Below are 13673 nucleotides of genomic sequence, written 5' to 3' on the forward strand. Positions count from 1 at the left end.
ACTAATCTGAGAGTAAGCCCCAATGAATTAAATAGGACTTAACATGGCTAGAATTGCACTGTGCAAACTTTGAACCATAGTTCCTCATAGCTGGGACTCGCATAAGGTGTGATATTTTCTCTGCAAGCTAACTAGAAATGAGAAATGGTATCAGAATCACTACACAGTGTTTTTCCCACACCAGATGGTGATCATCAGGTGTTCAGTTAAGAAGGACAATTGCCCTTGAATAATAATAATAATAATAATAATAATAATAATAATAATAATACCCCAGCCACTCTGGATGGCTTCCAGCAAAAATACAGAGGGACATCAAACATTAAAAGCTTCCCGAAACAGGGCTGCCTTCAGATGTCTTAACTCTTTGACACCTGCTGGGAGGGTATTCTATAGAGTGGGTGTGACTACTGAAAAGGCCCTCTGCCTAGTCCCCTGTAATTTCACTTCTCGCAGTGAGGGAACCAACAAAGAAACAGCTTTCACCTCTGTCCCTAGCCCACTAAGAGATCATTTACCAGCACGACAAAGGCCGTTTCAGTCCCATGATGGGGCTGAATCCCAACTGGAAGGGGTCCAAATAGTTTGCATCATCCAGACATGCCTGGAGTTGTTCAGCAACCACCCACTGAATCACCTTGCTCGAGAATGGAAGGTTTGAGACTGGGTGATAACTGGCCTAGGATGTTCCAGAACATGGGATTGTTCCTCAGCAGTACTTTTATCTTTCGTTATTTTGAGGCATGAAAAATAGCCACAACTATTGCACACCCTCAAATGGTCAGAAGGTTTAGGGGCAGTGCTACCAGGTTTAGTTTTCTTTGGGTGAGAGCACTGAAGACTTAGAGTATCTCAATATATAATTGCTTTATTTACATTTAGTACTCCCCTCCATGCCCATCACTTTCCCCAAATCTGTTCCAGAGGGTCAGCGGAAAAGCCCTAAAACAAATTTAGGGGTGCACAGGAGGAGGAGGAGAGAGGGGAAAGTTTGGTAGTGCAAACAGAAATCCTTTCACTGGTGGAACTACTTACTCAGCACTATGTTGAATGCAACCCTAAGTATATTGATGGCGGTACGCTTGAAAACGGGTACCAGGAACTTCCAATATGTTCAATGGCGATCAGGCTGTCTCAGCATGTTTACTGTAGGCCAGGTTCTACAGTTGTTAATGTGATTACTCCTGAGAAGCTGACTAACTCTGTGCTCTGGAATACGGGGCCAAGGATTGACTCACTGTCTCAGAAACTGAACAGTAGAGAGCATGCTGAGCTGCCAGACAGTGTCTGAAAACATCCCGCCAGGCCAGGAATGGCAGCATCTTTCTCTCATTAAAGGTTTTTCTGGGAACGAAAGAAATGCTTTTTTCAGACCTGGGCTCTTGGCCATCGGGACTCCTGGTGACTTTTCAAGTGGTAGGCTGTTGTTTGTGTGGATTAATTAAAAGGGTCGTGTCAAAAGACCTTTTCGTATTTTTTTAAAACCCTTTCCTGACAGGGGATGGTAAATTTCAGCTGGGCCTTAAGGTCAAGATATTCTCTCTTTCTTTCAAGCAAGAGGCTAATAATTTATGAGTGTAAATACTCTTTGGTTCCCCTAGCAGCACACCCCTCCCACTTTTCTTCTTAGCCCATTTAGGTTGCAGACAGCACAGTGACTGGAATCTCTGCAGCTACACAAGGGAGAAGGATGTCTAAATCTTATTCCTTTCAATATGAGCTGAATATCCAAATTCTTCAAATGGCTTTGTGAATCCCAGTCACAGAAGGCTCACTTTAGTTTAGCTAAAGTTGTTGCTTGGATCTAGGGACAACCTGAGAGTCTTTGAATGAAGCCGCAATCCAAGCAAATTTTGTATTTCAGGCCCAAAACAATAGTTCAGGCTTTGAAGGACTTGGCATTAAGACAGGCGAAAGAGTTTAGCCCCAAAATTGAATATGTGCCTCAAAAACTGCATTCCATGTTCTAATTTAATTTCTGTGTTCTGCTCTACATTTCTTTCTCTCTCACACTGCCGGGGTTTTCCAGTGCTTGCCGGATCTCTCATTTCTGTTCTCATGTTTGTGTGTGTGTATGAATACCACATCAGAGATAGAATTCTTTGGTCTTTTTATGAATTATTTGTAATGTGGGAACTGAAATACAATGACCAAGAACTATTAGCCTGTTTCCTGAGAGTCAACATACATATACATATAGCAACATTTGAGTGTTAGTCAAAGCTATGGGCTCTAGCTTAAAAAGATACATGGTATGTGCCCTAACTTCTGCTAAGCTCATTCCATGACACTAACACGCGTTAAATGCACCAAAGTATATTTCAGGTAGATATTTATTTTATTAAAAAGAATATTTTATTGATTTTTTTGAGATGCATTCCTATCTAGAAAATGACATGAGCCAACAGTAACAAAGAAATTAAAACCAACAAACAATAAACAGAAAAGTTCCTGCTTCACATAATAAAAGTTACCTCAGGATATGGCTGGATGCTCCTATCACAAACACCAATTTTAGTATGTCCTTCCAGGATGTCTGCTGGTTTGCTGGTGGTTTTCTGTCCCCTATTTATGTATTGAAAAACCAGAATTGACCTCCAGCGCCACTTACAGACACACTGTTAAGACCGCATTCATGGAAGATGAAATATACTCGGAGTCGAGTGTGAATTTCATGCTCTTTATTCAGCTCATAATAGTGAGGAATGCCAGTTCCGCCAAAATGTCTGCTTTATATACATTATTTACACAATGGGCCCCACGTGATTGGCTAATTCCGGGATTCTCCTGTAGGCCAATCAGGTTGTGGATTCACTTCCACCTGGAGCTGGATTGGGTGGCTCCTGCGGACCAATCAGACTGCTGCATTCTGGATCCTATTGTTCTAGGACCAATCAGACTGCTGCATTCTGAATCCTATTCAACTCAGTACATAACAGAAGACAATCTTATTTGGCTATGAGTGATCACCAAAGAAGAACTGAAAAACCAGGAGCTGTGTCTCCATAAAATCATTATGCTTGGAAGCTCCCCTTTCTTGTCTGCAGTGGTGTTTTAATTGTTCCCTCAACACTTTTTCATACCTTCTTTATCCACCTGTGGACAGGGAAACCTGATTGCAGCTTCCAGTTTCTGCATGTGTGTTTATTGTGGGATCCTCATGCATGCAAGTTAATCTCAGTGCCCACGCAGTGTCATTGGCATCAAAACGCCATCTTGTATTTCTCCCAATTTAATCCAGTTTCCCCTTTCTGTGGAAAATCTGATAGGTAAAAATCAAACAAACACAGGTGTTGCCTGTGTATATATGATCACATATTTTGTTTTTCCCCATATACTTCAGGTGTGGGGTTTCTAAGCTGTCCTATCCAATGAGGGGGGTTCTCCTGCTCCTTCCACCAGCTAATTCGGAAGTCACCACACTCAAATTCCTCAGCAATTATTGGAAGCCACAGTTCATTAACTTTGCACCCAAATCCACCCACGGTCTATGTATGCTACTAATTACAGTACATCAACTTCAGCAGTAAATTCTGAGGAGGAAAAGCAGTGCACCGCTAATTATTACACACTGGGGGCCCCGTGCTTCTTAAACTATCAGGAGCCAATTTTGTTTTATAATCCAGTCAGGAAACAGCACAAAAGTCAGGTTTTTTTTTTTAGAGGGTAGCCCAGCTAATTGTTCTCTGCTCAAAAAAGCAGCCTCGCAGGTGTCCTGGATCAGTGGTGGAGGAGTGTCAGGTGGACTTGTAGCTTGTTGGTCTGCAGCAGTGCCTTGGGGGGTTGCAGAGTGTGGCTAGGAGCCACAGCATCCCCACCTAGGGATGTGGTGTGGAACCTTTTGCCATCCAGATGTTGTTGGACTACTGGGAACGATGGGAATTGGGCTCCAACAACATCTGGTGGGCCCTGGTTATTGCTTAATCTCTGCATTTGCAAGTTTGCAAGTCTTGCGATCCACTGCTACTCCTTTGCTTGTCAGCAGGGATATTCATGGCCTCCTGAATAAGGAAGTAGTTGTAACAACTTGTGGCACCTTTAACGACTGACAAATTGATTGTGGACACAGTTAAGGTGCTGCAAAGTGTTGCCGATTCAGATGCTACATTTGTGGAAACAATTTAACCAAGAAGCAATATAAGCTCTTACTTGAGAGTCACTAAAAGTCAAGCAGAGCTTTGCTAGCATTATGAAGCATTTGGTGACTGTGTCTACATATATATTATTTGAGCCACTCATTCCATTCTGGGGTAAGGTTACCAGACGTCCCCGTTTCCCGGGGACAGTCCCCGGATTTACAAATCAGACCCCATACAAAATCCATAGAAGTTGAAAAGTGTCCCCGGATTCATTGAAATAAATCTGGTAACCTTATATCTGGGTTCACTCACCACATTTGGTTCATTTTTCTTTACAGGGTTAAACTTAGAAAAAAATAGCTTTGTGGGTTTGCAGCACTAGTCAGTTGTGCACGGTACTAATTGGTTGGTGTTATCACATCAGGTGGTGCTGTTACAAACCCACCTGCATAATTCTGTCATCCCTGATACAATTTTACTGATGTGATTATCCTTCAAAAGAATAATAATGCAACAAATGATATTTAAATGACAAACTTATATTTGGCAATTTGAAAAAATTAAAAGTTGGAAAGCCTACCTGAAAGTTTGGGGAAAGGGATGAGATTGAACCAGCATTTGATTTGTTAGTATGTATACGGGTGGCGCTGTGGTCTAAACCACAGAACCTAGGGCTTGCTGATCAGAAGGTCGGTGGTTCGAATCCCTGCGACGGGGTGAGCTCCCATTGTTGGTCCCAGCTCCTGCCCACCTAGCAGTTCAAAAGCACACCAAAGTGCAAGTATATAAATAGGTACCGCTCTGGCGGGAAGGTAAACAGCGTTTCCGTGCACTGCGCTGGTTTGCCAGAAGCAGCTTAGTCATGCTGGCCACATGACCCAGAAGCTGTCTGCGGACAAATGCCAGCTCCCTTGGCCAGTAAAGCGAGATGAGCGCCGCAACCCCAGAGTTGTCCATGACTGGACCTAACGGGCAGGGGTACCTTTACCTTTATATTTATATTTATATTTATATTGAAAAGGCAGGAACCAGCCAGGTTCATCCTGAAAGAGAAAGTCTGTTACCTATCTTCATGGGTGCAGTGAGACAGGGTAAGAGGTTCTTCTGGGGAACACATAGTTTATTGCAAGCTAGGATTGCCTCCATCTGCTCATTCCCTTCTTTGTCGCCTCAGCTGTATGTGACCCTCCATGCCAGAACAAAGGATCCTGCAGCCGCCCCCAGCTTTGTATTTGCCGTTCAGGCTTCAGAGGCTCTCGATGTGAAGAGGTGGTTCCAGAACAAGAGTATCATCCTCCTGGCCCTGTGGCTGCCTTCCAGCCCCCGGGACGCTCCCCTCTCAAAAGAATAGGCAATGCAGAGAGAGAAAACCCACTAAGAGGACGACAGATACCTACCATGCAGAAGCTACCAACTGGGTAAGTTTTATGCACCAGAGCTACTGCCCCCCTTGTAAATTAAAGGTAAGAAGCGTGGAAGAGGCTAAAGATATGAGTCACTTTCAGATGACCTGTTTCTTTCACATACATCCTGATTTCGTTTGCACAAAGTTTGCAGGGAAGATGCGTCAAACCAAGCAGTGCTTATCCCATACTTTCCAGCGCGTTTATGTCCCTTTCCTTACCACTAAAAGTTTGATTTGGAGGAGTGAGAAGGAGAGCGGGCCTGTTGCACAAAAACATCAAATCCACTTTAATTGTGCAACCTGACTTTGCCAGTATGCAATTGAATCCCACAAGCATAATGGTGACAGGCCATGGTTTGTTTTCATGGCCTTGGTTTATTCTCTTTGAGAGCAGATGTGGAAGGGCAGAAGAGGCAGTGAAGATGCACATAGACTCGAAAGGGATATTGTGCTTAGAGGTTTCTCCATAGCAAATGCAGAGGCAGATGCTAGCTGCTCCGGCACCCAGAGCGGCGCGCATGCTGTGCACACAGGGGTGGAGTGAGCGTCCCAGGGGGGTGGGGCGGGGCAGCGATGCCACTCCCCAGGGATGACACCCAGGGCGGACCGCACCCCCCTTCCTCCGCCAGTGAGCAAATGTGCCTATATAGCCCTTGGAGAGCATGGAATGGCAGTTGTCCATCTTCCATTCCTGGCTTAAATAATTTATATCCTAGGGTTCTTCCTGAATTTACGCAGATCTTTCCTTTCACCCCTTTGCCCAGGATCACTTGGAAGAGAGAGGCAGCCTGAGCCCAGGGTCTTTTGTGCTAGGCCCCAGATCACTAGCCCTTTCTCCTTTATTTATTTTTCTTAAAACACTGCTGGACATGCCCATTACATTACTGGTGAGACCACAATCACCAACCACTGTAATTTGTTCAGATAACTAAATTTGCACATGTATATATACAGTGGTACCTCGGGTTACATACACTTCAGGTTACATACGCTTCAGGTTATACACTCCGCTAACCCAGAAATAGTGCTTCAGGTTAAGAACTTTGCTTCAGAATGAGAACAGAAATTGGGTTTAGCGCAGCGCGTGAGCTGGCAACTCAGTTCGGGGGTGGCTCATGGACCAGTCAAACGACCTCTATGGGCTGCTTCTGGCCCATGGGTCTTAGGTTGCTGACCCCTGGCATAGTGGAACACATAAATCCAGCAGCTTAAGGAAGAAGCTAGTGACAATACAGATGTTGTTGTTGTTGTTGTCTGCTATTCTGAAAAAAGAAGCAGAAACAGGTTTGTGGCTCTTTGTGGAGAAAAGTGTACAAATATGTTGAGTGACTCCTCCTCAGTGCCCAAAACCTTTGGCAGCTTTAGATGGTTTTCCCTCCACAATTAATGGCTGCCATCCTTTCCAGTCCGATTGCTTAAATCCCATTACATAGAAGTCAGTGGCATTTAAATAGCCTATGTGCAGGATTGCATCCTGAGTCTTTAATGACTGGTGGAATCTGAGCCAGTGAGTAAAACTTGTGAAATCACAGACTGTGACCTTCCTGATGTGGAACAAGAATGCTTTCAGGCATTTCATATATATATCGTCGCCTAGACACCCAAACTCTTACACGGGAAGACACCCGAAGACACCAAAACCTGCATATATATATATATATATATATATGCTTTCGTAGATTTTCACGGGTACAGGAATGTAGGTTTTGGTGTCTTCGGGTGTCTTCCCGTGTAAGAGTTGGGGTGTCTAGGCGACGTTTCGACGAGGTCTCACTCGTCATCTTCAGGCTGGTGCTTTCGGTGTCTTCGGGTGTCTTCCCGTGTAAGAGTTGGGGTGTCTAGGCGACGTTTCGACGAGGTCTCACTCGTCATCTTCAGGCTGGTGCTTGAAGACCTCGTCGAAACGTCGCCTAGACACCCCAACTCTTACACGGGAAGACACCCGAAGACACAGGAAAGCACCAGCCTGAAGATGACGAGTGAGACCTCGTCGAAACGTCGCCTAGACACCCCAACTCTTACACGGGAAGACACCCGAAGACACCAAAACCTACATATATATATATATATATATATATATATATATATATATATATATATGTGTGTGTGTGTGTGTGTGTGTACACACACACACACATATACATATATACATATACATATACACATACACATACACATACACATACACATACACATACACATACATACATACATATATTCAGTATACATATCCCACCCTTCAACAAATGAGATCCCATTTTCACACCAGCTCTTTCCCCATGTGATGAATTTGCCTAACAAATCTGGGATGTCAGGGCATAAAGGCACTCAGATATCTTAATATGACTGACATTAATTCTTAGGCAGCTAGATGGAAAGAAAGAACATACCGGTACATTCAAATATTGAAATCTCTGTGCAGGCAGCCAGACACAGTGATTAGTAGTGAGCCTTGGGATTTGGGACTGCCCCAGCTGCTCTTCACTGCTTAAGACTTGCTGGCTCTGTCCCAAGGAAATACAACTCCACTAACAAGGGGATTTTTATTTTTAAATTTCAATATGAAAGGCTCAAAATATCCTATTACCCATGCACACCCCCTGTCACCTTAATGTTAGCATTTGACACTTCTATTAATTTATTTTTTTCTCAATGCAGCTTTCATAAAAAAGTGAAATAATATTTTTGGCCAATTTACGACTTAAAGCTGCAATCCATTCCTCACAGCATTATACTTTTCATTTTAAAATGTTTCATGGATGATTTTTTGGGGGGTGGGTGGGTAGCTGATTTCATTAAAATACACATGCCCAGATATTTAGAAAAGTTGTTTTGTTGTTGATATTGTTCATTGTGGTTCTGCTTACAATTTGAAATATAAAGTGAAATTTGACTATTGACTGGTTTTAATTTAATTTAGGCTGGTATTCAACTATACTTCTTCTTCCACCCAATTGCAAAAAAATGGCTTTCATGATGTGTTTTGCTGCTTTTATTTTTTCTGCATTATCTGCTCTCTATTTATGTAGAAAATAGAAACTATGTACTGCTGCTACATTTCGTAACATTGATTATGTTTTCTTTTTTGTTTGTATTTATGGTTTTATATTAGTAAAAATACCCCCCCCCCCCCTGTTTAAAGAAGCTATACATTTGAAGTAGCTGGTGTTTCCCCAGGCTGTAGAAACCCTGAATTTATTTTAGGAACTTCAGCACGGATGTAAAAATACACTGTTTGCTGCCTATTGTAATGCAGATTATGGAGATGCAGTTTTAAAAATTTCTTGCCCATTCAAGAAGCTTAGGCTGGCATAAGTGGTTCTCCCCTCTACCCCATTTATTCATTACAACAGCCCTGTGAGGTAGGTTTGAAATAGTGAGTGGCCCAAAGTTGTCCAGTGAGCTTCATAGATGACTGGGGATTTGAACCTGAGTCTCCTCAGTTCTTGTTTAACACCATAACCATTACCCCACCTTCTGGTTCAAACTGGAGCTACAGTGAAACCTTGGTTGTCGAATGCCTCCGTAGTTGTACGTTTCGGCTTTTGAACGCCAAAAACCTAGTTGGCGCCACGTCCTACAGACAGAGAGCGAGAGAGAGGACACCGTGTGTGGAGGTAACTGTATTTTAGCCTTGCTTCTCTCAGTTCTGCTTACTTGCTTGGAAAGGGCAGGTGAACAGGCAGCAAGAGCAAGAAGAATGAACTGGTCGGGAGGCTCCAAGTGTCGGCAGTGGGCCTCCTGCGAGGGTCTTGGCCTTGTCAGGTTCTGGGTGCTGCTGATCATGTTGATTGTGCTCATGCTCTCCTATACACTGAGGCTTTATATACACCATACATTTAAAGCACCCCCCCAAAAAAAGAACCCTGGAAGCAGGAAAGTACCTTTCATGAATGTGTGGACTATTTTTAAATTGTTTTAATTGCTTACTAGTATCAGGAGACTCATTCAGGGTTTACAGCTTTATTTTGCTTTGGTTTGCGCTTAACACACACACACACACACACACACACACACAGGGGTGGTCTTTACCACAGCCATCTATCCTGTTAAATAATGGTGGAAATGAATTTGGCTTCTGTGGTTTTGGAGAACATTTCAAAGAGACACAGTATAGTCTTAGGCTGCCTCTCAAGCTACCCAAACTTTGAAATACCCTCTGTTCCCAAGGGAGAGTGAAGTAAGTTTAGGCTTGCTTTCCTAACCACTTACTGCCTTAACTGGCCAGGATTGAGGTGAGACTTTAAACAAGGTGCTACATTGGTGGCCTTCACTGTAGGTCTCCGCAAAAAAAAGTACTTTTTCTTCCTTCAAATGTGATATATCAACAAATGACAAGGCTTCCCAAGTGTATCTCTCTAATCATTTGTTCCAGAAGCTTTTGCTTTCATCTTTATGCTGAGTTATTGGTCCTGTTGTGGCCTCTGGAAAGATCTTCTCCATCTGTTCCAGAGAGGTTTTCAACAAAACACCCTGGCATCTAAGAAGCAGCGAGTGCCCATTTGCTATCTCTCTGCTTTGTTGGAAAACTTCAGCTGTTAGCTTAAGCAGCTCACATGTTTAAGAGAGAAACTTCATCCATCAGTCCATGTAATTGGCACTCCCAAAATCTTGCACTGGTGCTACTAGTTACAGATGGGTAGCCGTGTTGGTCTGCCATAGTCCAAATAAAAAAATTCCTTCCTGTAGCACCTTAAAGACCAACTAAGTTAGTTCTTGGTATAAGCTTTCGTGTGCATGCAGTGTCTGAAGAAGTGTGCATGCACACGAAAGCTTATACCAAGAACTAACTTAGTTGGTCTTTAAGGTGCTACAGGAAGGAATTTTTTTATTTGGTGCTACTAGGTTTGTCTGTTCTGATCATTCCTTCTGATGTGATGAACCCTTAACTGTGCTTCTGTTGATAACTGGCACCAGCTGGAGAATAGAAACCATTGCAAATGCCAAGGAGAGATGGCAGCCAACTTTCTGTTGGGCATTTTTGAGAAAGTTAGGACCCAACCATATGCTGCAGCTGATAGATTAACTTCATTTTCACACAGTGCCTTGCTTTTAAAAGCCTTTGCTAGCTAGTTTTAATAACCCAATATATACATGATTTGCTGATGCTTTGAACATTTGCATTGCCTATCTACTGTCAATGTATCCTGGTGCCCAGTAAATGGAGAGTGACAATGTTTGTAGTTGTTTATCATTATTACATTATCTTAAACTTTAGGTTTTAAACAACAACAACACTAAAACGAGCCCTTCATATGTTCATGAGGATTTCACACCAGATAACTAATACTCTTGACAATCAAAAGAGATTTCATTGGTTTTGGAGCTTACTGGGAATACCAATATGAATGGAAACCAAATTTGCATTGGTGCACACTAATGTTTTCCCCAGAAGCAACTGGTCAGTCAACATGATTATGCCCATGCATGTCTTTTTCTGATATAGAATAGTGTTCATTCTCCACTTTCTAGTCTCTTATTTCAGCAAAACACAATTTTGATACAGCAGCCAAGAAGTTCTTCGGTCCTCACAACCATCAGAGTGTGGATATCATATGATACTCTCTGTTGTTGTTTTTCCTTTTTCCTTTCCTTTTTCTAAAATAAGCAAAAAAAATCCTAATGCCAGTCAAAGTTAAATTATATAAATAGCAGTTCTACTTAGAACAATGAGAAACTCCTAACTCTCAGCCCATCTTTTGACAAAGTTTCAAATACCTTTGGCAAGCACTTCTGGAAACTTAAAATACGAGAACTCTCCAAGAAAAGTGTTAATGTCTTTTGTTCCTGCATGAAAATACTATTTCTAAATCACAGTGCGCGCAGCATCAGTACTGTATTTTGAAAGAGTTGTTCTGGATACTATTCTTAAACATAATTCTTTTTGAACAGTTTACTAACTGGGGAGAGGGATTTGTATGCGCTTCACAAATCATCTCCTGGGGGAGAAGGAACAGATTTTGTGTCAGTAAGACAAACTGATATTTTATACCTTTCCTTAAACACAAACGTTAGGAAATGTGTGCCTAGTAGGATGCAGATACAGCTTATATATGGTATGAGTGAGTGTATATCACATCCATGTTTCAGCCTTGAAAATGCTTATTTTGGAGCAGCTATATGATTTCTGGGGCAACCAAATTCAAGGTCACAGCTTTGTTTGCAGCCAAATGTTATCTTACACAATAGTGATATTTCAACGTAATATGCGACATTTGTTTCTAATAGAATGACTGCTGTCAATCATTCTGTTCATCTTTCCCCAATGCTGATGTTTTAGGACCTCGTTCCCCATAATCCCTAGCCAACATGGGCACTGTTCAGGGATTATGGGAAATGTAGTCCAACAACCTCTGAAGGAAAACTGTTGCGAATGGTATGATAAGAGTCTTCTTAGGTAAGAGTCGACAGCACTGGTTAGACTGGTTGTCCAGCTACTGTTCCATTGCACAATATATAAAAGAAAATGCTATCCATAATAAACCATATTCATAACATTTTAAAAGAAATGGATTTTGCTGTTGCACATGTCTACATTATCAGTCTTATTTTATTGGAAGCAAAGGGCAGGGAAAGAAGAGATGAAGAATGGAAGTAATTTCCCAAGCGAAGAAGCGATCCAGACCTTGCCCCACCCTGCTACTAAGCACTGAAAATGGAGGCTGAAGTGATGAGAGTGGAGAGAGTTCTTTTTCCATCCTTCTCCGTCTGTCACTGAGGCCACTGCCATGGGCAGAGCATGGAGTGGGACCAGGTCTGCTTTTTTCCAAATGTTCCTGACCCAGCCATGCCTTTAAGCCCTGAGAAAGAGATCAACACTACTTCACCTCCTCCTTCAAAGTTAAAAAGGGCACCAGAGAGCCAGTGTGGTGTAGTGGTTAAGAGCGGTAGACTCGTAATCTGTTGAACCGGGTTCGCATCTCCGCTCCTCCACATGCAGCTGCTGGGTGACCTTGGGCCAGTCACACTTCTTTGAAGTCTCTCAGCCCCACTCACCTCACAGAGTGTTTGTTGTGGGGGAGGAAGGGAAAGGAGAATGTTAGCCGCTTTGAGACTCCTTTTGGGTAGTGATAAAGCAGGATATCAAATCCAAACTCCTCCTCTTCTTCTTCTTCTTCTTCAGAGGATTGCCTGCTGAATTTGGTTCCTGGTATTAAAATCTTATGCATTCTCCGGAGTGACCATGCTATGTGAATACAGCAAGGGGCTCAAAAATGCTTTTCAAACTCCCCTGTAAAAATGGCCTATAAAGTGAACGAGGACAGAGATGAGATACTGGCTCAGACATTGTCTCTAATCCCTTTGCTAATGAGCAACTGGGAGGATGTAGTTGGGCAGAAGCACCAGGAGGCTTATTCCCTGTATTCTTGCAATGCCAAAGGTTTGTGGAGATAACACAATGTAACTTAGCAGAACAGCCCTAATGGGTTCACAAAGCAGGGAAGGGGTCAATAGCACATTAGAGGAAATAAGGGGAAACCTAATTAGAGTAGAACATATCCAAAGGCCACCCCCACTTTAAGAAATTCTCCCCTGGTGATTGTCATTTTAAATTAGCATGCTTGCAGTTGCTCTAACTCCATAGAATGTTTCAGATTCTCTGGAGAATTTCCAGTGTTCTTGTCTTTCACATGCAAAAAAGTTCCTTCCCGGTTATGCCAAGGATCAAAATCTGTTTTCTGTTTTGTTTTGTTATTTTGTTATGCAGGGAAGCCTCCCTTGTGCTCTTTCTATTGTTAAGAGAGGAAAGTGTGTTACTTTTCTGACTAGGTATATACGTATGTATGAATGCATAAAAATAGTTGCGTTTCAGTTTTGGCACACTGCAGTAGGCCCAAAACTTATGTACTTACATGATTGCAACTTGCGTACTTCATTGAAAAATAAATAAATAAATAGAGGATAAGAGAGTGGGGGAAACAATAAGGGGCCACGTGAGATTTCACAAGAGTCTCCAGAGCCCACAAAGCAAGGTAGAGGACTTTGTGCTGGGTTTTGTATTATTATTATTATTATTATTATTATTATTATTATTATTATTAGTAGTAGTAGTAGTAGTAGTAGTAGTATTTCCATACCATCCTTCATCTGAGGATCACAGTGTGGTTTGCAATATAAAAGCATGAAAATACCGTATTTTTCCCCCTATGGGACGCACCGGCCCATAGAACGCACCTAGTTTTTTGGAG

The 13673-nt window shown here is 42.4% G+C and overlaps 1 protein-coding gene across 1 annotated transcript in view; it reads left to right on the forward strand.

The window, feature by feature from the left end:
• The window catches only part of LTBP2 (latent transforming growth factor beta binding protein 2), a 140821-nt gene that overhangs the window by 19027 nt on the left and 108121 nt on the right, over window positions 1-13673 (forward strand). The window contains exon 3 of the mRNA XM_081207648.1: window positions 5254-5497. Within this exon, the coding sequence (XP_081063774.1) occupies window positions 5254-5497 (244 nt within the window). The remainder of the gene's footprint in view (window positions 1-5253; window positions 5498-13673) is intronic.

This window comes from Podarcis bocagei (assembly GCF_964188305.1).
Source record: "Podarcis bocagei genome assembly, chromosome: 1".
In the NCBI taxonomy this organism is placed as follows: Eukaryota; Metazoa; Chordata; class Lepidosauria; order Squamata; family Lacertidae; genus Podarcis; species Podarcis bocagei.